Genomic DNA, 25,334 nt, shown 5'->3' on the forward strand with positions numbered 1-25,334 from the left:
CACTGAGTATTTAACTGTTTACACACCATGATCATAAAAGAACCAATAGAACAGGTTTTCTAAGTTTAACAGTTTAATAAGCTTTATTAAACTGAAACCAATCTAATTAAAATAATAAAATATACACCAACTTTCATATACACTTGCAGTTCACACATACACAAATACAGATTACGTAGTGTGGAGTGATAAATTGACCAAATTAGAAGCCATAAAAAAAGATAAGAATATGCAGTCTGTAGTTTGGTGACTTGGCTGTCTTCAAGCTGAATTTGATGCATCTAATTTAAAGATATGAATGATTGAATTGGTTGTTCTTCAGGAGACTACAGTGCTGGTTTGAATTCTTTTTAATACATTTCTGTCTGCATCAAGAATGCCTGGATGATCAGCAGCAGCAAACAGGCCTTGAGGCTTACCAGGTCTGTTGGAGCGATAAAGGAGGTGGGAGAGAATTATGTCTTCTCCCTAAAACTGCTTGTTCTCAGCTCTGCTGAGAAAATATGCTTAAAACATACAAAAAGTTAGCTTGTCATGTGTCCTTCTTTCTGCAATTCCCAAAGGGACTTTAAAAAAGACCACTACAAAGGCTTATTATTTCATGTCTGTAAGCTAACCTACGCCAAGGTCCTATTGTCAAAGTGATTATTCATAATGACCCATCTCCAACAGTTGAATACCTCGAGTGACTGCCATAGATATTTTGTTAATGAGATAGAAAATGTGAGCCTTCCAAACTTCTCTGAAGTTAATAATTTGGGTTTTGCAGACAGACCAACTTCATTCCAATAAATTGGAATGTGAAATATATAATAATGTACATTGGGGTTAGCCGTTTTGAGTTGAGTGTTCAAATCACTTCACTCGCTTCAATATTGAAATTATGGAATTTCAGAAATGGAAATTCAGATTTCCAACCAGTGGACCAAAAATTATTATTTGGCATAAAGCACGTCTTCATGATTCATGACAACACATTTTCAATTTATTTGTCACTCAACCCTGTAAAAATTGGTCAATATATTTCCAAATCCACGCCGTAACATTTGTAACACACACATGCACAAGTGTGCAAAATTACAAGTTATACAGCAGAGAAGATTGGAGACAACACGGTAGCACAGTGGTTAGCACTGATGCTTCACAGCTCCAGGGCCCTGGGTTCGATTCCTGGCTCGGGTCACTGTCTGTGTGGAGTTTACACATTCTCCTCGTATCTGCATGGGTTTCCTCTGGGTGCTTTGGTTTCCTCCCACAGTCCAAAGATTAATTGCCCCTTAGTGTCCTGAGATGCTTAGGTTAGAGGGATTAGTGGGTAAAATATGCAGGGATATGGGGATAAGGCCTGGGTGGGACTGTGGTCGGTGCAGACTCAATGGGCCGAAGGGCCTGTTTCTGCATTGTAGGGTTCTATGATTCCATAAAGCACAATGTTCATCCCCCACTCATTCTGAATAACGGCAGGTTGTCAGATAGTTGCTATCAAAATCTATAACTTTTCTTTCCAAAGTTCACATTTCTCAATATCTTGACAGAGAGTTAATGTGGTACTGGGTGTTAATTGAGACACCACTTTCATGAGCTGCTACATACCAGGTATCCAACTCCAGGCTGTGTTAACAGGGTAAGAAGCAGGTAACACAATATCAACCATTAGGTGGAGGATATGGTGCAGCGGCTTGTTGGCTGAAAGTCATTGGAAAAACTTGGTTGGTAGATCAGTCTTTCTGTTCCAAGATGGTTCATTCTCCAATCGCATTGATTTTGCAGTATTGCAGAGAAGTAAAATAGGAGGAATCCTGTGGTAGTTTGATGCTGCTGCCCTCATCAGGCTCATGACAGAGCATCATTACCAATGCATGCTTTCATTCAAAAAATAAATATTTTCTGCTTGATTGAGATAATTCCCTCATTTGAGGAAAATTGCACAAAATTGTTTTGGGTTTTTAATCTGTCGTGTTTATTTGTACATTGAAGTGTTCTGTTTTGGAATATTTTAAAGAATAATTGGTATTATGTAACAGTTCTTTTATAATTATACAGTGCCTTTTTCCTCCTATGGTTTCCTAGCATTAAGAGCTACGTGTATTGCCCGTCACAGTTACCTAGCAGCATTTATTTCGCTCTTAACTATCAAGCCTCACAGGAAGCTTGTTGCGCTAAGATCTGGTGAATAACAGTTAAAAGTGGTATCTGATCCAGAGGGCTGACGGTGCTGCTCCACGCAGGTATGGACCATGTTGTGGCATCTTCTTTGAAATGGGGCACATGGCATCTGACGTTTAAAAAGAAAACTGTCACTGACCCACTGAGCACTTCCAATCAAATCTGGACAATTTAATTCAGGGTGGCAATGAGCTGACGCAAAGGGTTGTTTTTAACTATTTTAAGACAGAAGCTGAAATTTGGAAAAATTGGAAGCATAATCCAAATAAGATTTTTCTGATTCCTTGCAGCTCATCAGCGATGGCAGTGTGGTGTACGCAGAGGCCCTCTGGGACCACGTCACTATGGATGACCAGGAACTGGGCTTCAAAGCTGGTGACGTCATTGAAGTAGTGGATGCTACCAACAAAGAGTGGTGGTGGGGGAGAATCGCTGACAGTGAAGGCTGGTTTCCTGCTAGTTTTGTGCGGGTGAGGACCATTCCATATAGGAAGTAAGAATGACCGGTTGGCGGGGCAAGGGGAGGCCTAGAATGGCAGGGTTGGTAACAGTGCGCAAACTATTAAATTGAGCAGTTGGCATCACAAATCTAGAGTGATGCACAAGCAACCCATGACTGCCAAGATGACTGCAATGCTGAATCTCTGCTCGATTGTGTTCCTTAACTACATTGAATAGTCCAACACTTAATTCCATTTTCTTAGCAACATCGTTAGTACAATGCAAATTAAACTGGAATAAGTGAAACCCTAATGCACACAGTATTGCACAATTGTTGCGAGTGCAGAAAGTTGTTTAGAAGGTTAATCATTGAGAAAATATCGGTAATTTTTTGAGTAGGCAGACATATAGCATAAACACAAAATGAAAAAGGGTAAATTCACTGATGCTGCATTCTGAGCAGAGAACGTGAATCAGTATTATTGCTCTTTCCAAATCGAGTGGAGTTCTCTACTCAGTTCAGTGAATTTACCATTAAATGCCATTTCTTGAAATGTTGCCAAATGTACAATAGGTTTCAGTCTTACTCAGTACCTGATATTAACACACAAGTCTTCAATGAGTGACTCTCAACAGCACTTTGTGTAATTTCTGGTGTTGAAGAACACCAGATTAATCTGAAATTCCAATGTGTCATAAATTGACAGGAGTACATTAATATTGCTGTTTTCTATGCTTTAAATCTGCTGGTTACAGTGAGCAGACATTTTGTTAAATGCTTTACCCAATATGGGATCATGAACGTAAGCGTTTTGCTCAGTGATCCTTGCAATTCATGCCCGTTAAGTCAAACATTATTCTATTATTTGAGAAATAGAATCTAATTATCCAGTAATCTGAACTAAGAAGTTTCAATCAAATTACACAGGTGTTGGATCTTAGCCATGATTTTAATTTGAATTTAGGAACCTCTGATTACGATTTGAACTCTATTTGCTTGAGCGATTTCCCAGGATCAGGGCATTGTGAAGCCACATGGAAACTGCTTCACAAGAAAAACACAGGGGACTGGAAGGTCCCGAGTACAAACTCATAAATGGTTTCCAGTAACTAGTTAAATGGCAACTTTGATGAGGATGACTGGCAGAGTTATTCTCTCCTTCAGGTTGTTACTAATCGATGGTCACCATACAAGAAATGGAAATGGAACTTAGATTCACAGAGCACCCTTATATGTGGGAAAAGCAACACCTTGCTGAGGCACATGTTTACAAAAAGGAAGCTGTGCCAAAGAAATCAATGTTAGGAAAGATGGTCAAAGAGGTGGGTTTTAAAAAGGGATCTTAAAAGCGGAGAAGCAGTATAAAGATTTAAGGAGGGAATTTTAGCAAATAATCTAGTTGGCAGAAAGAATATCTGCAATGGTGGGGTGAAGGGAAAGTTACTGGTGTACAAGAGGCTTGACAAACTCGGGACTGGAAGCTGTAGGAAGTTTTAAGTGGTGATGAAATGATTAAGGCCAACATTCTGGGGCAACCTCCATCACCCGTATACAAACATTTCTGATCTTGCTATGAACACAGCTCCAGTTGGAAAGACTATAAATTAGATGTAAAATTACCGTTCCTTTTTGCTCCTAAAGTTGTGGGTCAACCAGGATGAACCCATGGAAGAATATCCACTCAAGGTCGAGGATGGAAAACCCGATGATGCCAACAGTGCCAACCGCCGCCTTGCCACAGGTCAATCAAAGAAAGACCAGATGCGGACCAATGTCATCAGTGAGATCATGAGCACAGAGAATGATTATATCAAACATTTAAAAGATATCTGTGAGGTAAGAGATGAGTTAGCACATTACAAATGTACCATTAATTTGCGGGCTTCAGAAAAAATGATTTCTGCTCAAGTACCAGTCATTTTATATTTCCCCCTTACAAAGCATAGAAACCTACAGTGCAGAAGGAGGCCATTCAGCCCATTGAGTCTGCATCGACCACAATCCCACCCAGGCCCTACCCCCACATTCCTACATATTTAGCTGCTAATCCCTCTAACCTACGCATCTCATGACTCTAAGGGGCAATTTTTAGCATGGTCAATCAACCTCAACCGCACATCTTTGGACTGTGGGAGGAAACCGGAGCACCTGGAGGAAACCCACACAGACACAAGGAGAATGTGCAAACTCCACACAGACAGTGACCAAAGCCGGGAATTGAACCCAGGTCCCTGGAGCTGTGAAGCAGCAGTGCTAACCACTGTGCTACCGTGCTGCCCATAATATTATGGAAATACTGCGTCATAGATTTTCAGGTTCCACATTCTTCAGAGGGGTCGGCATAATTTCAGTCTCATCTTACAATAAATCTAAACTCTTAATCTAAGAGGCTGGCAGTCTGGCCAACGCACATAGTATTTTCAGTGAGCAAATACTGATTGCCTGAGGTTGGAGGCTTTGGAATGGCCTTCACCAACCTGTGCAAAACCAGACATGGATGAGATTGATACCAATATCACATAAAAGAAGAACAAAGTTTTTTTTCTTGTGCTGATGTTCACCTGAATGTGCACACCTGTGAGAAGTGCAAGTTAAGAAAAAAGTAGCAATTTTTTTGGTGAAGCTTCTTAGAAACAGTGCTATTTCAATATTAATTACATAGGAAACCGGTTTAAAAATATTTTCATAGCCTGGATGTTGTACTCTTTTGTTTGGACACTTCAGCTTTGAGAATTGAATAAAAGATTTTCATTTTGAACTGAGGATAATTGGGTATTTTGTTCAGTTGCAGGTAAAGTCCTTAAACAATCTTTAAAGTTTACATCTGACCTTGATATGTCTTCCCAAACCCACGTTTGTATAAGTTTGTTATCTTGAGTTGATCCACAAAACAAATCCTTTCCTCGGCTGATTTAGATGAGTTGAGGAGAAATTTCTTCACTCACAGGGTTATGAACCTTTGGAATTCTTTACTGCGGAGGATTTATTTTCTTATTATTAATTCATGGAACATGGGCGTTGCTGGCTGGCCGGCATTTATTGCCCAATCCTAGTTGCCCTTGGAGAGTAGTGGAGAGTCAGTCGCTGTGGCATTGGAGTCAAATAGGCCAGACCAGGTAAGGACGGCAGATTCCTTTCCTTAAAGGTTCCTACGTGAACCAAGTGGGTTTTTCCGACCATCAGCAATGGTTTCAGGGTCATCAGATTCTTAATTCCAGATATTTTTTATTGAATTCAAGTTCCATCATCTGCCGTGGCGAGATTCAAACCTCGGTCCCAGAACATTAACTGAGTTTCTGGATTAATAGTCGAGCCATAATATCACGAGGCATCACCTCCCTCCTAAAGAATTATGGATGCTCCACAGTTGAATACATTTGAGGCTGGGATAGAAAGATCTTTGGTCTCTCAGGAAATTAAATTATATGGGGAGTGATTGGAAAAATTGAGTGAAAATCCAGAATCAGCCATAACCATATTGAAGGACAAAGCCAGTTCAGTGGGCCATTTGGTCTCTTCCTGACCCTACTTCTTGTGTTCCTTTCTCCTGGTATCGTTTCCCTCCTTTTAAGGCATGTGTTCCAAGTGGTCCTGTTATCTCTGATATCTTGCCCAATTGGTCATTGCTGATATTGACAGCTAGCAAACACCGGCTATTCAACTATAGGGGCATCACATTCAAGTCTGATCTTGCCGTCACCCAACGGCAGGTCATGTAGTCCTAAAAATGGGAACTTGGCTGATTGCTTGCTATAATGCCAGGGCCAGCTGTAGCATACCTAGCTGATCTTGGGTTGTTGCTAATATGGAAAGTTTTCCTAGGCTGTCTGTCTTCTGATTTTTCCTGGGGAAAGGCATGATATGCTGACTGTACAGTTAGAACTGATAATTTTACTGCATGGAAAATTCCCAGGATGAACTTATATCTAAATATTCTGTGGAATGACTTGTTTCAGTACCAGTAGATGAACTTTATTAGTACAATATTAACTGGCATGGATGGCTCTACAAATTTAAGATGGCCATGAACATGGGGCTGAGCACTATACTGTGGCGGGAATAAATATGAGAGAGTTATCCATCAAGCTATAAGTGCAGGACTCATTCTGCCACACCTCACCCTGGGATTTTCTTTGTTCGACAGGGTTATGTTAAGCAGTGCCGAAAAAGAACAGACATGTTCACAGAGGAGCAGTTACGCACCATCTTTGGAAATATTGAAGACATTTACAAATTCCAGAAGAAATTCCAGAAAGGTCTGGAGAAGAAGTTCAACAAAGATCAGCCCCACCTGAGTGAGATCGGCTCCTGCTTTCTTGAATATGTGAGCAGTTTTGACCATTCTTCTAATTGCAGATGACATTTGTGATTTGCTTTTGTAAATTTGATTGACTAATAGGCATTTCACCATAACTGTTTGAATCAGATACACTGAGATATTGCAACAATTCAGGAAACAACTTGCATTTACACAGTGCCTTTTGCAGCCTTACAACAGTTTCATAGGCAATGAAATTCTTTTGAATGGAACATTAACAACTTCCATTTAGATAGCACTTCCATTTAGATAGCACCTTTAATATAGTAAAGAGCCTCAGAGTGCTTCATTGAAGTTTGCTACTGAGCTACGAATATTTGAACAGGTAGCCAAAAGTTTGGCCAACACAATGGCTGTTAGTGAGAATCTTGAAGGAGGAGCGAGGGAAGTAGAGAGACAGAGATCTGTGGTTGGAATGGGAAGGTAGGTTCCAGAGCAGGGAATGGAAGGCATGGCCAACTGCTGCGAAGGGGAGAAAATCAGGGATGCACAACTCGGGGCATGTTTAGAATTTCCCAGCACCTCCCTAAGTGATGGGCTGACTAACCATTGAAATCTCTGTTCACGTTGCCGAGACCAGAATTTCCCGCTAGCGTGAAAGGCCAGAAAATTCTGGCTGTAGAGGTTGGTAGAACTGATGAAGAATGGATGGATTTAAAAATAAGAATGGGAATTTTCAAATTGAGGTGTTGCCATTGCCAGTCAGTGAGCATTGACGTACTGGGTGACAAGGACTTGGAGCAAGTTTTAGATGGCCTCAAGTTGACAGAGAGTGAGAAGATGTAAGAGACCAGCCAAGAAAGTATCATAATTGTCGACTCTCGTAGTAATAAAGGCAAGGATGAGGCTTTCAGGAGCAACTGAGCTGAAATGGACGCAGATTCGGGCAATGTTAATGAATTAAAAATCTACACTTTTGGTGATGGAGAGAGTATGTTCAACTCAAAGGCAAAAAGGATACCAAAGAGTCTTATTCAATCTGAAACAGAAGCTAAATAGGTGGGCAACAGATATTTTGGTATCCTTAAAACTGTTGCACTGAAGGATACATGGTAGCCAATTTGCACTGCCAACAGCAATAAAGTGAATGGCCAGATGTTGGCCTGAGTCTTCTGAGCAGCGGCAATGCTACGTGTGAAGTTTCACCTGACCCATTGCTTCTGCATATTTCTTCCAGGATGTTACGCTTCCACTTGTCAAAGAATTGCATTGCACAGTATTCCTGAAATGACATTCCGTACCCCCTCTTTTAAAGCACTGGCTGCCTTATTCTGTCTTTGAGTGTACATTAGTGAATGGATGAGTGGGTAAGTGAGTAAGATGGAGAGGTGATGAATAGGTAGGTGAGTGGTAGCTGTGTCAGATCTGGGTAGTAGTCAGATGATCAGGGAGGGAGGGTAATCAGATCAGGAGGTGCTCTGGGCAATCAGGGATTGGGTCAGGGAGGGAGGGATAGTTGAGCCAGCTTGGAGCAGTGGTTGGGGGGGCTAGCCTGGTGATCAGTGTTGGGGGGTGTAGTCCAGTCTGGGGAGTGGTATTTGCTTGGGAGGGAGGGGCGTAGTTCAGTTGGGTCAGGGCACAGTTTGGTAGTCGGAACTGTCAAGTGGCTGGGGGTTAGTCAGTTAGCTGAGGGTTATCATATTGAGGTGTGAATTTGGTCCTCATGGTTGTCCCGTGTGTCTGGTGTGTCCAATATGCCAACATTTTTATGCACAGGTTCGAACAAGATCTCTTCATCGCACAGATCTTCAACCGATGCTATACACTAGATACATCGATGACATTTTCTTCCTTTGGACTCATAGCGAACAATCATTGAAACAACTATATGATGACATCAACAAGTTCCATGTCACTCTGAGACTCACCATGGACTGCTCTCAGGTATCGGTTGCATTATTGGACACATGCATCTCCATCAAGGACGGTCACCTCAGAACTCCACTTTACCTCACGAAGCTCCACTTCTCCAGCTTCCATCCTAAACATGTTAAAGAAGCCATTCCCTAGGACAACCCCGCCGTATACACAGGATCTGCTCAGATGAGGAGGATCGCAACAGACATCTCCAGATGCTGAACGATGCCCTCATAAGAACAGGATATGGCGTTCTACTCATCGATTGACAGTTCTGACGTGCCACAGCGAAAAACCACACTGACCTCCTCAGAAGACAAACAAGGGGCATGGTGAACAGAGTACCCTTCATTTGAGAAGCTAAGTCATGTTCTCTGGAGCCTTCAACGTGCCATCGATGAAGACGAACATCTCGCCAGGGCCATCCCCACACCTCCACTTCTTGCCCTCAAACAACCACAGAACCTCAAACAGATCATTGTCCACAGCAAACTACCCAGCCTTCAGGAGAATAATGACTACAACACTACACAACCCTGCCACAGCAACCTTTGCAAGACATGCCGGATCATTGACATGGACGCCATCATCTCATGTGAGAACAACATCCATCAGGTACACAGTACATATTCTTGCGACTCGGTCAACATTGTCTACCGTGCAGGAAAGGATGTCCTGAGGTATGGTACACTGGGGAGACCATGCAGACGTTACGACAACGAATGAATGAACACTGCTCGACAATCACCAGGCAGGAGTGTTCCCTTCCAGTTGGGGAAGACTTCAGCAGTCACGGGCATTCAGCCTCTGATCTTTAGATAAACATTCTCCAAGGCAACCTTCACGACACATGACAACGTAGGATCGCTGAGCAGAAACTGATAGCCAAGTTCTGCAAACAGGAGGACGGCCTCAACCGGGGTCTTGAGTTCATGTCACACTATCTGTAATCCCACGACTTGCCTGGTCTTGCAAAGTCTCATTAACTGTCCTGACTGGAGACAATACACATCTCTTTAACCTGTGCTGTACCCTCTCTCCACTCACATTGTCTGTACCTTTAAGACTTGATTACCTGTAAAGATTCACATTCCAGCCATTATCTTGTAAATTGAGTTTGTGTCTTTATATGCCCTGTTTGTGAACACAAGCCCTCACTCACCTGAAGAAGGAGCTGAGGCTCTAAAAGCTAGTGCTACCAAATAAACCTGTTGGACTTTAACCTGGTGTTGTGAGACTTCTTACTGTGCTTACCCCAGTCCAACACCAGCATCTCCACATCATAAATAGGAAACATCATGATATAACCTGTAATAACCATGGGGTGAAATTTTACAGTCCTATCACAGCAAGAACAAGATTGTAAAATGCGGTGAGTCATTCAATTGACTTTGGTGATGTAAATTTCCATGCATGATATTCAAATCTTGAGGTTAAAGTTGTTTGTTACTGTCATATATAAGATACCAGCTCTTCTATGTCATGATATACTCCAGGAAGGTACCATTGCTTTTTGCAACATACATCTTCAATTTTATTTTTCTCATGAAAATAACTAAATCACATTATCCTTATTTTCTCTTCTTACATTTAAATAGCTAAAAATGATATTTTTTGTTTGAAATACCACTTGGCAAGTTAGGGGAAACACTGTTGAATCCATCAATGATCTCAGGAGTATGAGGTGTAAAATAACACTCCCACATGGATGAAGACATTGATAATACTGGAATTTGGGTCCTGCAAATGTGGTGGGATTGCTGTTGTTGTTATAATGTGCCTTTACCAAATAGCAGCATGCCATCGCTAGAAGGGAAGAGTGCCTTTTGACCCAGTCTCAGTTTCACTTTGGCCCATAAACAGAATGCAGTGTACCATCCTGCCTCTGATGTCTTTAACCTTGGCATATTTAGCTGTTCTTAGATGCCCAGTGTTACAATTCCAACTGATGCTACCACTGGACAAGCCAGATCCCAGAGCAAAACCTGGCTTGATAGATCCTATCTTTTATTTTTAATAAACCGTAGCGGTAAGTTACTGAACAAATTCATAGGAGTTTGCAGATTAACTTTTAACGCAAAGAATAAAATATTTATTGAACAAGAAAAATGAACTATATTACACCAGACAAAATGGTTGGCAAGATTTCAATTCAAACACAAGGAAATGATTCAGATATCCACTATTTCTTCACCTCAGCGAGAACTTTACAAACACTTACAAATTTGGAAAAGTAAAGTAATTAATCATATGTCTTATACTGTAACATTCAGAGTAAGTGTGCTGCACATGTGAATTCAGTGATGAACTGTGCTCAGGCATACCATACTCAATGTAACTGACAGATGTGACCAAAGCAGATTTAATGGACTTTTCAACAACCCATCCAAGTGCTCATCACAATCTGAACCAACCGGTCTCACTGCAGCTCAGTCTTTCTCACAAGGGTTTCCAATCTCCACATTTGAAGGACCAGAATTCTCTTCAAGTATTGTTCCCAGTCAGATGGCTTCCAGAAGGATCCACTCTATGGTTTCAATCTTCTGAGATTCTTTTCCTTTTGGTCTTCACGTATATTGACACTTCACCTTCCAAGCACGCTTTCAGATCTTTGGCTATGCCAAGCAGAACACCACTGCTCCAAAAGTGGTATCTTGCCCCTTACAGCTTAAAGTGCAGATTCACCAGCCTTTGGCTGCTCTCTCAGATCTTTAGGACTTCTCTTGAGCTCATTTTGCTTCAAATCTACTCCCTGCAGCTGTCTCTTTAATTCTTTTTCTCTGCTCTTATTTTTTACTTTGACTCAATGGGATCAATCACTGTCTTTGTCCCTGTCTGGTTTAGGGCCTTAAGTGTTGAGAACTCACTGTATCCTGTTCTCCAGGACATCTTTTCTCGAATGGCACCTTGCTTCAGGTCATCTGATCTTCAGTTTCATGCTGTTTTACTTCTTTTCTTCTGCACATGTGCGCAGAGTCAGTTCCCAACACAGAGACATGAAAGATGGCGACCACACATATGTGACCCATCCCCAGCTGATGCATATACGTAAGTCCAAAGGCCTCCCAGGACCTGCAGTACCTGAACTCTCATTTTAGGAAATTCTTCTGAACACTAGTCTAAATAAATGAATGCACAACATGTTTCACAACCTCATAGAGTGAATGGTGCTCCGTCAACCTGACTACACTCCCAACCCAACCATCCCCCAAGCCCGATGACACCCCTTCAAATTGACTACTACTGTTTTCTATTTACCCAGGAGTGCTGTAGTAGTTATTACATAAGAACATAAGAAACAGGAGCAGGAATAGGCTATCAGGCCCTTCGCATCTGCTGTGCCAATCAGTAAGATCATGGCTGAGGCTGACCATTCCTTCCATAATTCCCTGGTTCACATAGTATCAAAAACTTTATTGATCTTGGAATTAAATATAATTCATGACTGAGCATTCATAACTCGCTGTGGTAGTGAATTCTGAAAATTCACAATCCATTTAAATGAAGGAATTTCTCCCCATATCTTATTTCTTAATGGCCAGCCCCTTATTCTGAGACCATGAACCTTTGTTTTAGATTCTTCAGCCAGGGGATATACTCTTCCAGCGTCTACCCTGTCAAATAACTCCAGAGTTGTAAATGTTTCACGGAGATAACCGCTATTCTCAATTCACGGAACGTAGGAACATTCTACTCAATTGTCCCTTATGGAAAAAAAACCTCCTACCCCAGAAGTCAACCTAATGAATCCTCATTACACTGTCTGTAAAACAAGTCTGTCCTTCCTTGGGTAAGATGGACACAAAAAAAACTAACAGAAAAGGGAATGACGGGGCTAGCAAAAGTGAGGAACTTAAGAATATTATTATTGTAAATAAATTGTGTGGAGAAATTAATGGGACCAAAAGCCTACAAATTTGCTGGATATGATGGCCAACAGGTGGCTGGAGAGATAATGGAAATGTTGGTTTTGATCTTCCGTAGTACCCTGGATGTTACCCCTGTTGATTGGAAGGTGGCAAACGTAACCTTAATAAAGAAGGGAGAGAGAAAATAGGAAATCATAGATCAATTAGCTTGATATCAGTAGTTGAGAAAACGCGAGAATCTGTTATGAGGAACACAATAACAGAGCACTTAGAAAATCATCATATTATTGGTCAGAGTCACTTAGATTCATGGAAGGGAAATGGGATACTTTTTGAGAATGTAACTAATAGGATGGATAAAGGGGAACCAGTGGATGTCCTGTATTTGGATCTTCAAAAAGCATTTGATAAGCCATCACATAACATTATTTTTCTGAAAAATATTTACAGGGAGGGGACTCATATTGTTAAGTTTTAATGTCAGTTCTGTTTTTTGGAAGCGTGTCTGTTGCCACAGGGGGAGAGGCAGGGTTGAAATGGCAGAACAGGAGAATTCAAGGATTGCGCATCAGGATGGCTCCCTGTACTGTTGTATCTCTAGACATATTTCCCAAGGTCAGGCTGCCACAGTAGTCAGCAGCATGCTGCATGGAAATGGGTATCCAATTGGGTCAATTGAAACCCCATTCAGGAGGTATTTTCAGACTGTGGCATTTTCCAGGCGTTAGCCTGTTTTTCCTCATTCCATTGAGCATGGAGGATGGCAATAACATGGTGGTGCTTTCTGGTGTCAGAGAGCCATTGGTGTGCCTCTTAACACTTGCCCAATGATTGAGCTTCAAGTATGAAAAGGCCATGGCAGTAGTCACAGGCAAAGCCATTTCTGTGGAGAAGTTTTCGCTCCATACTGATAGCCTGAACAATTGGCAGTCTTCTTTAATTTTAAATTTTTAGTCGGCAAACAATTCATTTTATCCTCCTGCCTCGGTATTGCTCACTTCTGTGGGTGGGACTGCTGGTTATCCATTGCTGCAATGGCTCTCATTTAGCCTCCCACCTTGGGATGCAAACCACTATTGTGTACACCCCAAACTCCTACCTTGTAATTGGACTGTGAATGTGGAGACAGTCAAATCAGAGCACCAGGCAAATCTACCTGCCCAACTACTAAATATCCACACTTGGGACCTTCTCCTATCAAGCTCGCAAAAATGTCAACTAGGATTACCCCACCAACACAGGGACTGAATAGAATGTACCTTTGGGTCCAATTGGCATCGGTTAACCCTGCAGAGTGCAGCCTTCCTAACAAGACAGCTCAATAATTAATAAGCTAAGGAGTGGATGGGGTGACGGGGCAAAAAATTGGGGCCTGTAATCAAACTCCGTCCCGTGTAAACAGTTGGTTTTCTCCAGTTCAATAATCGGCTCCTGATGTTTCCATGCTGTTCTTTCATTCCAGCAGACAGATTTCCAGATATACTCTGAATACTGCAACAACCACCCCAATGCTTACGCTGAGCTCTCCAAACTCATGAAGATCAACAAGTACGTGTACTTTTTTGAAGCATGCCGGCTGCTTCAGAAGATGATTGATATCTCACTGGACGGTTTTCTGCTCACACCAGTCCAGAAGATCTGCAAATACCCACTCCAGCTGGCAGAACTGCTCAAGTACACCAATCCTGAGCATAGGTAAGGAGCAAGTGACTTAAACTGTGCAATAGATGCTCAGACAGGGAGCCAGCATCCAAACACACTCGAACATTCACTGGGATAATCAAATTGAAGAGAGATTGGGCAATTTAGGCCTATTCTCCCTGAAATTTAGGAGAACGAGCAGAGATCTAATTGAGGTGTACAAAATAGTAAGGGAGGATTGACAAAGTAGACACGGAGAGGATTGTTTCCCTTGTAGGGAAATCTAGAACAAGAGGTCACAGTTTTAGGATAAGAAGTGGCAGATTTAAATCAGAGATGAGGAGAAATTACTTCTCTTAAAGGGCCCTGAGTCCATGGAATTCACTGCCCCAGAGTGTGGTGAATGCCAAGACTTTCAGTAAATTCAAGGAAGATTTTTAATTAACAATGGGTTTGAAGGGCTATGGTGAACAGGCAGGAAAGTGGAGTTGAGGCTGAGATGAGATCAGCCTTGATCACATCAAGTGAGAGAGGTTCGAGAGATTAAATTTCCTACTTCTGTTCCTAGTTTTTAAGATTCTTATCGTTATTACCTGGTCATATCTTTGAATGAAGAAGGCTGTATTGACAGCTAGCATTTTTAGCCCAATTTGCATCAAGGAACTAAAAAAGCCAAATAATTACTAGGAACAAGAGAAGGCCATTCAGCCCTTCCTCTTATAACCTTTAAGACGCTGGGATGTTGGTCTTTAGGCCCTGGAGACTTGCCTGCCTTCAATCCCAATAGTTTGCTCAGTACTTTTGCCCTGGTGATGATAGTTCTAAGTTCCTCCCTTTATATAACATCTGCATTTTCTGGTACTCTTGGGATGGTACTTGTGTTCTCCACTGTGAAAACTGAGTTGTCCTCACACACAGGATTTAACTTCAGACTGGGACAGGTGTGCATGAATCGAACAACACTTTGAATCTTTTCTCTATGTCCACAACCAGCTCATGCAATAGTTAAGCTCGTTGTGCTTGTAGTTGATAATGGGGTAAGAGAACATTTGATTCCTCAACGTTGACATCCTCCCTTTAACTGGTACAAAATTTGAACTGTATTTCTATGGAATAGCTAAGAGGGACCATCACTGAAAGAGGCTTTATCAGAAAGCAAGCTCATCATTCCTCAGCCTAAAGGCTGAAAATGGTTGTGCATCATGCTTATTTAGTTGGCAATCAGTTTAGATTAAAAATTGTTTTGCACGATTTAGGAAGTTACACTACTCTGGTACATACAATTCATAGATTGCCACAGCTGAGGTAGAGGGGAGAGAGGGGAGGAGGGGGTGTGTGGGGTCGACTCAGACCCATGGGGGCAAATTTTCCCATTCCACCTACTACGGGAATTGGAGTGGGCGAAGGGTGGACTATGGAAAGGTCTGTTGACCTCAGGCAAGATTTTCCAGTTTCACAGCGAGTGCGGCAGAAAATCCACCCCATGGTGTATGATGTGCCATTTATTAACATGCCAACTAGGCAGCAGTCTTCCTTTGAAATTCATTCAGGTTTGCTTATTTTCATTCAGGTTGTATTTACAGCAGGTTTGCTTATCTTATTGTGCATCCATTCTCATCTGGTGTGTATCATAATTGACAATTTTCACCTAGAGATTACAATGATGTCGAGGCTGCACTGAATGCTATGAAGAATGTCGCCAAGTTGATCAATGAGCGCAAGAGGAGACTGGAAAACCTTGACAAAATTGCTCAGTGGCAAAGTTCAATTGAGAATTGGGAGGTAAGAGACTGAACACTGTGAACTGTCATCTTCCATCACAGTTAATGCTTATAGAGTTAGCTGCATTTTCGTTTCAACAACGTATATTTGTATTTCTTATTTTCATTTGTGTATGTGCCCATTTGTTTTGTTAGTTATTTGATCTATCCTAAGTGTGCCAGTCTTAGTTCTTCAGCTAAAGCTGTCTGCTCTAATCCATCTATCTTGTGTCGTTTTATATTATTTTTCCTGTGTCATTTTGTATTATGCCTTGTTATTTATTGAATTTACTTTCACATAATTTTGTAATTTCTGCCTTAGTTGATCAGGTGGTAAAGCATTCCATGTTCCACTCACCCTCGCAGCATTTGCAATGTGTTTCTTTATTTTCTCAGTAATAATCCTGAGTTTAGAGGATTATAGATTCCCCTCACTGAGGCAGAATAGCAACAGGAAATATGTTAAATTTTGGTGGTGAGACCTGGTGCTGTCTCACCAACTTTATCTCAATTTTCCTTTCTCCGCTCAAAATGCTAATGAGGGAGTGGAAGTGGGGAATTCAGCGGATGGTGAAGGAGAACTGGACAGGGCACAGCCCCATCACTCTGCACTGCAAAGGCTGCAATTAACTAATGTGTGTAAGGCCTTGGCCCTTACTGAGGCCTACAGGTTCAGGCTCTGTTGATCTGCTGAGATCTTCTGCCCTCACAAGTTTTCGACCACCTTGTTTGGTTGGGATGGTAAAGCTTACTCACCATATGGGGGCTCCTGACAGGATCCCAGTGTGAATATATCCAGTGGCCAGGGAAAGACTCAAATTGGTGTTGTAGTTGAAAAGTTCTGTGGAAGTCTGCTAATCTAATGAAGGAGAAACATTCCACCCTATCTTATTGAATTATTTACTAGTGGAAGCAATTTCTCATTATTGCCATAATTGTAAAATCTTTCAAAAATTACCATGTCTCTGCAATAGACTTTTTATAAAAATTTCAAGTTTATTTTCTCATAATTGTGAACTGAACATAAATACAGATTCCATTTCTCTGATATGGACTGAGCAGTTCCTTTTATATCACTACGCTTACAAGTAAGGTTGGGCACTACCTGGTTTGAATTGGACAGTTCATTTTTTCCAGTGAGCTGCCTGGAACCGCTCACCTGGATATCTGAAATCTAACTGTCAAAATAGGAACTCATTTTTCTTCCAATTAGTTAACATGATTATTGTTAAGGAGACATAACTTATTCAAGGTTTTCAGTGAATTTCCATCAAAAACCCAGCTATGGTCTATCTGACTGTGTAAGTCAGGCAAAAGGCAAAACAACCTATTTGCCACTCTCCAAGAATTGGACATTCAATTTCTTAAAGTCAGCAATGCTATCACTTTCTGCCATCTGCTAACACTTGCAGTGAAATTCCTCTCGACTGTAATCATAGAATCCCTAAAGTGCAAAAGGAGGCCATTTGGCCCATCAAGTCTGCATCAACCACAATCCCACCCAGGCCCTATTCCCCTAACCCATATATTTACCCTGTTAATCTCCCTGACACTAGAGTCAATTTAGCACGGCCGATCAACCTAACCCGCACATCTTTGGACTGTGGGAAGAAATCGGAGCACCAGGAGGAAATCCACGCAGACCCAGGGAGAACATGCAGCTCCCCACAGACAGTGATCTGAGGCCAGGATTGAATCTGGATTGCTGGCGCTGTGAGGCAGCAGTGCGAACCATTGTGCCGTGGGAATACTCTCACCTTGGGTTCAGATTAAATTGTAAGAAAAGCTAATTTATCCAATTTGACAATGGCCCATCTACAATGATAGGTAACCCAGGAAACGAGAAGCTTTCCAAAACTTCTTCCCTGACGAAAATGATTGTAGTCTGCATTTGGTTGGGTGCATTTGCCTTGGCTGCTAAATCTTTAACCTGTATGTTCTGATAAACTTTCTGATATGAAGGTGAGAGTGAAACTCTGTAGTGTCATGTTGAGAAATTCAGCTTTGTTGCTGAAAATAGCCAGGACTTGGTGTGATGCAACATTTTTTATCCTGTTTTGTGCGATGCTCTGTTTTAAGGGGAGTCCTCACGGGTATTTTCAAATTTCTTTTTTCAAACCATGAATCTGTTGTTAGATTTGATTTAATTTATTGTTGTCACATGTATTAGTACACAGTGAAAAGTATTGTTTCTTGTGTGCTATACAGACAAAGCATATTGTACAAAGAAAAGGGGAGAATGCAGAATGTAGTGTTACCATGATAGCTAGGGTGCAGAGAAAGCTCAATTTAATGCGAGGTAGGTCCATTCAAAAGTCTGATGGCAGCAGGGAAGAAGCTGTTCTTGAGTAATTTTTCCCAGTGGAAGAAGTTGGGGGAGTATGTCTGGGGTGCATAAGGTCCTTGATTGTGCTAGCTGCTTTTCCGAGGGAGTAGGAAGTATAGACAGAGTCAATGGGAGGCTGGTTTGCATGATGGACTGGGCTTTGTTCACGACCCTTTGTAGTTTATTGTGGTCTTGGAGCCATACCAAGCTGTGATATAACTAGAAAGAATGCTTTCTATCATGCATCCGTAGAAGTTGATGAGAGTTGTAGTGCACATAGCAAATTTCCTTCGAGAAAGTAGAGGAGTTGCTGGGCTTTTTTAACTATTGCGTCCTCATGGAGGGACCAGGACAGGTTGTTGATGATCTAGACACCCATAAACCTCAAGCTCTCGACCATTTCTACTTTGTCCCCGTTGATGTAGAAAGGGGTATGTTCTCCACTACGTTTCCTATAGTCGATGACTATCTCCTTCATTTTGTTTCAATTGAGAGAGAGAGATTATTGTCATCGCACCAATTCACCAGATTCTGCGTGTCTTTCTTGTACTACGTCACATCATTGCTTGAGATTCGACCCACAACAGTGGTATCATTAACAAACATGAAAATCAAGTTGGAGGAGAATTTGGCCATACAGTCAGAGGTGTGTAAGGAGTATAGTAAGGGACTGAAGACGCAGCCTTACGGAGTACTGATGTTGAGGATGATCATGGAGGAGATGTTGTTGCCCATCCTTACTGACTTCTGTCTGCGGATTAGGAAATCTAGGATCCAATTGCAGAAGGAGGAGCTGAGCCCCACGAAATTTGGTGATGAGTTTTAGGAATAATGGTGTCAAAGGCTGAGCTATGAATAGGAGTCTGAGATAGGTGTCTTTGTTATCCAAGTGTTCCATATAGGGCCAGGGAGATGTCGTCTGCTGTGGACCTGTTATGGCGATAGGCCGCAAGCCTGCCACTTTGGTTCAGGGTGCAAAAAATCAATCACAAGAGAAAAATCATTGCTCTGATTTGTAAAGCTGATAAATCACATGCCTGTCACAGACACGTGACATTAATTCCAGATGCGTTAGTATATCTTTCTAGTATTTTTAATATGGTGCAGGTGATTTCAGTTTTATATCACAACATCAGTAATGTGCCAACATGTAAGCAAACTACTAATTTTAACAGCAACTGAAAAAATAGCCATTAAACAATTGTGACTGTCAAAAGTAAGTAATTCAGTCAGTCGGCAAAATCAATGCATGAAGAGATTTATTGAGAAAACCATTTCATTGGAAAACAAGCCTACACTCTTAAGATTTAACAATTGAAAACTTCTAGCTATAGAACATAGAACATTACAGTGCAGTACAGGCCCTTCGGCCCTCGATGTTGAGCCGACCAGTGGAACCAATCTAATGACCCTCTAACCTAAACTATTCCAATGTTATCCATATGCCTATCCACTGACCATTTGAACGTACTTAAAGTTGGCGAGTCCACAACTGCTGCAGGCAGGGCATTCCACGACCTTACTACCCTCTGAGTAAACAACCTACCTCTGACATCCGTCCTATAATTACCACCCTTAATTTAAAGCTATGTCCCCTTGTGTTAGCCATCACCATCCGAGGTAAAAGGCTCTCACTGTCCACCCTATCCAATCCTTTGATCATCTTGTATGTTCTTTCTCCATCTATGGAGAAAGAACCAAGCTAACGTTACAACTTAGGAATAGAGCCAATGTTTCAAGTCAGGAATTGAGCCAATATTTCAGGGCGCCGACAAAGTTTTGTTTATTTATTAGTGTCACAAGTAGGCTTACATTAACACTGCAGTGACTGACTGACTCGAAACATTGGCTCAATTCTCTCTCAGATGCTGTCAGACCTGTTGAGATTTTCTGTTTTTGCAGTGATATGATCAGTTAGTTGCATAATACTCTAGATTGAATATGGGCTGCTACTGCACCTCTTCTCCCATTCCCCAAATCAGTTTTGAGGTATAGTAGCACAACAAAGTACTTCCTTTCCAATGGACAGGGGGCATTTATGCATCATTGCTGGCATTATGCAATTCCCAATCATATGATATCCATTCCAGTATTTTGTATGCAGGAGACTCGACAGGCTAAGTGATATATTCCTTTCTATTTTGGATTCTTTCTCAAGAGCTTCAGTTTGCAACCCATTATTAGTCTAACCATGTTGCTCTGCTTTCTACTAGATCTTCCTTTATTTCCTCAGGGTGAAGATGTCTTGGCCCGAAGCTCTGAGCTTATCCATTCTGGTGAATTAACAAAGGTCTCCCAGCCTCAAGCCAAGAGCAAACAGCGAATCTTTTTCCTCTTTGACCACCAGGTGGTCTTTTGCAAGAAGGTAAAAATGCCATCTAAAGCTACATTTGACTTCCTAATTTATAGAGAACATCTCAGCAACTTAGAAACAGTTTCTAATGGCTCTGACATGATGCAAAGAAAACTCCAATGAGAACTGGGAGCCAAAGGTCCAAAGTCACTTGTTCCTTCACGCTGCAGTAAGGAATATCGAACATTCAACGATAAAGCTCGAAGAGCTGAACGGCCCACTCCTGATTCTGTTTTCTATGTAAAGTCATTTTCTTGCCCTTAATGTCATCCAAAATGCTTCATAGCCACTTGATTCTTAGAAGTTTAGGCCTGGATTTTCACACCTGGGTCAAAAGTGCAGTCGGGATGATTCCCCAATCCCCAAGCTTGTGTCTTCAAAAACAGCTCTGGAAGTTCTGATTTTCATTCTGGGGGGGTTGTGGGGTGAAGTGAGTCAGGCCCACCATCCGGGAGACAATTCAGATGCAGGAAAGAGGTCTGCAGGGTGCAGAGGTGAGTTGGTGAAAGTTTGGCTGCAGTAATCCTGCACTTTGTCCCAGCTGTAGATAAACAGTGGGCTTCTGGAGTCTGCTGAAATCACCCATTAACATATCCTAACATGTGGACCTCATTGCTCCAATCATTCTTCAATGGGACTATTCCTGAGAGTTAGTGTTAGAGCCATCAGTGTTCCCGAGGATTCACTTGGAGACGGAGATTAATGCTGTCCGCATAGCTGTCATCGCTTAACAGTATGAATATGAAGGTTGTTATCTGTAAGAATTCACTTAGCTCTTCATATGACTGAGGATTCTTTACATTATATCAGACCCTGTAAACTTGGAATTAGAATGCTTTTTAACAAGACAAATGGCAGCTTTCACCCCAAACTCTTCACACCTATAAGAAGTGGTCCAACCTAATGTTTGGTAATGAAACTGACTGCTGTGATAAAGCTTGTTGCTAAACACTAAACATCCCTCACCCTGGATACATTCTCCATGCCAACCTATGCCCCTATAAACATCCCTAATGGCTCTTATACCTCTGTCAATCTATGCTCCTCTACCCTCCCCATGTCACCCTCTCCACTCACCAACATTTGCCCTTACACACTTGATGCCAATTCGGCCAGTACCCACCATGGACATACCACAGGACCTTTGCTGAGAGGAAGTAAAATAATGTTTTTTTTTATTAATGAGTTCACTGTATTAAAACGTCTAATTGATAAAAATCCATTCAAAACATCAGAATTTATCCAATGATTTAATCCCCTTCTACAATAGTCTTTCTTATTTACAAACTCACACCAAAGCTTTTATAGCCACTTGGAGTTGTCAATCAAACTGCGAAGTGACAAACAGTACAAATCCTATAATGAGAGCCTTCAGACTTATGCGAGCAAATGAAGTGAAACAGCAAACACTATTTTTCAAGCTAGAGTTTTTTTTAATTTAAAAGCTAGGAGATTTACATGCCTTGACAGTTTGACATTTCAAATAAGCTTGACAATTCCATGGAGTAGATCCACATTTAACAGACATTAATGTCTAAGTTTAACAATCGGACAGAACAATATGCTTCTCCCATAGGGCACTTTGTCTCTCCCTAAAGTGTTCCTGAACTATCCAAAAGGGCATCCTCCCTCTCCAAAGAACTCTGCTAAATTCAGACTTTCTATTGGTTGACCTAATGTGCTGATGCCATGTTTCAGATATCCCACTGATCAAAATTAGATCTGTTGGAAGGGAGTTATACTTTAACTTGTGCAGCTGCCTCCTCAAACTATGGATGCGCAAGTACAATTCCGCCTCTCCCAATACGCCTGATAGCACATGGCAAGTTTCTTGCTCAGATGTAAAATGGAAATGGAAATTTCACCACTGTCCCAAAGGCTGTTCTCCCCTTTGATAATTGACTGTGGTGATTTAACCTGAGGGTCACCATACCTCAGGTGAGGGGAAGGTTGAAAGGGTGGGCCTTAATGAATAACTTCAGCTGGTATTGGAATTGATCCTGTGCTGTTGGTGTCGCTCTGCATCGTAAACCAGTTATCCAGCTAACTGACCCCCTAACTGCAGAAGGCAATAGCAAATCATGGCAGTATTTTGCCAAGGATAATCATGGACCAATGGTCACCAATGCCTTTTAGGACAAAGTAACTGGAGGAGGAGGAGTAAGTACCTTGGGACATTTTCCATATTTGAGATACTATATAAAATGAAAGTTACAGTTGTTGTTGTAGTACAGTAAAGTGCACTGGTGTCATGGTGGTCAAAAATGTTGGAAAAGCATTCTAATTCTGTAAGAGTCCAATGCGTTAGAACCTGGTGGTTGGTATAACCTGACTTGTGGCACATTTTACAGGACCTCCTGCGACGTGACATCCTGTACTACAAAAGCAGGATAGACACGGACAGCATGGAAGTGGTGGATGTGGAAGACGGAAAGGACAAGGACTTCAACATTAGTGTCAAGAATGCTTTCAAACTTCAAAACAAGTTCACAAATGAGGTCCATTTATTCTGCGCAAAAAAATCATCCGTGAAGCAACGCTGGCTTCAAGCCTTTGAAAATGAAAGAAAACAGGTTCAACTCGACATAGAGACGGGTAAAAGTCACGACTGTGAAATAATTTGGCAGGGTGAAGCAATACTCAGGTGGCTATTGGTGTCAAAAAAATCACCTTATATTCACCTTGAATATAAATTCCATACATGAGGTCTCTTCCACGTAGATATAAGTTTGCAACTATAATTGTCTGGCAATGCCCTGCACTTATTGAGGATGTGCGATTCCGCCAAGGCCCAGTATTGTGTTCCACACATATAGAGGGCTAACGTACAGTATTCCCAACTGCCTTGCACCTTCCCTTTCTTAGAGTTGCTGTTATCTAAGTTGCAACATGCAGTGGCCCTTCGCATTGCTGTGAACTTTTCAAAATATTTAATTGCTAAAGGTGCTTTGAAAAATAGGCAGAGTTCTCAGTAGAACAGATTCAACCTCATCTGTCCTTGCTATTGTTGACCACATGTAAAACCTAAGTTTCACCAGAAAATTGCTTCAAGGGAGTAAATACACACAGATTTGAACGTATAGATAGCACAAGTCAATACTTGCCCAAATAGAATCTTTGGATAATATCTGCTGCTAAAATTAGCCAGAAAATTCCCATGTTCCTGCTATATTGGTACAGCAGCAGAAATGATGGAAAATTTGTGCGGCAGTGAATGGTCCAATCGTACCAGAATTGGAGTGAGTGAGCTTGCAATGGGTAGCGCTTCCTCGCTCCCAGCTCCAAATACTAGACCTTGGCTCCTTAAAGTTTCTCTGACATTTTTGGTGCTCTTCTGCCCCTTTTAATTCACTGTCCTGTGATTGCAGGAGCACCATGCTGCCCTCCTCGTCTACACACCAGGAATTCATCTCATCCAATTAATGAGGCCCAGGAAAGAAACTAGGCCCAAATAATGGGTGGAATTGAGTCTGAACGTTCAGCTGAACTTGTTGAGAAAGATTTAGGGCAAATCAGCCCAGAATCTCAGCATGCTTCCTCTTTGAAAAGTCACAATTCTCTAATCAAGTTATGACATCATTTGCAATTTTAAGAAAAAGCCAAGTCCTTTGTAAGTCATTTTGTTTCATCTTTAAAGTCTGCTGACTGGAGCACACCTCTTACTCATCCATCTTGCTTTTCCTTGACTGGTGTTTTATTTTGCAAAAGGATACCTTGCAACCAAAATTGTTTAACTCTTTCAAATGCAAATGATGTCAAAATCATTGGCTAGTGATTGGTCCAGCTAGGCTGTATATATACTATTGCTGACTTCACTGACCATAAGGATTAGGGAAAGATGGTAGTAGCCCCTGGGTGGCATTTGGAAGACCAGCTGGGTAAGATACTCTGTCAGAGGTTCAGTGCAGACTCAGTGCAGCCTTCTGCAATGTAGGGATTCTATTTTAGGAAACGGTCTGAAAGAGACATTCACATATGATTTAGGCTTCACACTGCCTGGATGTAACTGTAATTTGTGTGAAGTCAATTTATAAAAGGATTTCAAGGAATTCACTGAACAATCCTTTAGTTTAAATCAAAGCAAATTACAGCAGATGCTGGAATCTGAAACAAAAATAGTAAATGCTGGAAAATTTCAGCAGGTCTGACCGCATCTGTGGAGAGAGAACTGAGTTCATGGTCAGAATTCTCCAGCCATTCACGTTGGTGGGGTTCTCTGGTCCTGCCAGCAGAGCACCTACTCCCATGGGTTTCCTGACAGTATGAGTGGCTTCAATGGGAAATCTCACTGATAGCAGTGGGACTAGAAAATCCCACGACCAGCGAATGGAGCCCTGCCTTCTGCCACCGAGAATCACGCAGCTGGGAGCCAGAGAATACCTTCCCAAACGTTTGAAATCTGGGTGACTCTTCGTCAGAATCCTTAGTTTGTCTGTTGTTCAGATGCTTATAGGACCGTTTACTCAGCACACAGAGGGTGACACGGTGGTTAGTAATGTGGCCTCACAAAGTCAAGGACTGGGTTCGATTCTGATCTTGGGTGACTGCATGTGTGAAGTTTGCATGTTCTCCCCATGTCTGCACGCATTTCCTTTGGGTGCT

The 25,334-nt window shown here is 41.7% G+C and overlaps 1 protein-coding gene across 7 annotated transcripts in view; it reads left to right on the forward strand.

Annotated features, from left to right (window-relative positions):
* The window catches only part of LOC145340888 (uncharacterized), a 402,915-nt gene that overhangs the window by 355,570 nt on the left and 22,011 nt on the right, over nucleotides 1–25,334 (forward strand). For 6 of the 7 annotated variants that reach the window (XM_080185430.1, XM_080185426.1, XM_080185429.1 and 3 more), the window contains 7 exons: nucleotides 2,457–2,636; nucleotides 4,250–4,444; nucleotides 6,753–6,932; nucleotides 14,115–14,347; nucleotides 15,946–16,075; nucleotides 20,613–20,744; nucleotides 23,084–23,327. In XM_080185430.1, coding sequence (XP_080041556.1) covers nucleotides 2,457–2,636; nucleotides 4,250–4,444; nucleotides 6,753–6,932; nucleotides 14,115–14,347; nucleotides 15,946–16,075; nucleotides 20,613–20,744; nucleotides 23,084–23,327 — 1,294 coding nt within the window. The remainder of the gene's footprint in view (nucleotides 1–2,456; nucleotides 2,637–4,249; nucleotides 4,445–6,752; nucleotides 6,933–14,114; nucleotides 14,348–15,945; nucleotides 16,076–20,612; nucleotides 20,745–23,083; nucleotides 23,328–25,334) is intronic. The other variant, XM_080185427.1, reaches the window with a different exon arrangement.

Source organism: Carcharhinus amblyrhynchos, chromosome 3 (assembly GCF_965287045.1).
Source record: "Carcharhinus amblyrhynchos chromosome 3, sCarAmb.v2.hapA, whole genome shotgun sequence".
Lineage (NCBI taxonomy): Eukaryota > Metazoa > Chordata > Chondrichthyes > Carcharhiniformes > Carcharhinidae > Carcharhinus > Carcharhinus amblyrhynchos.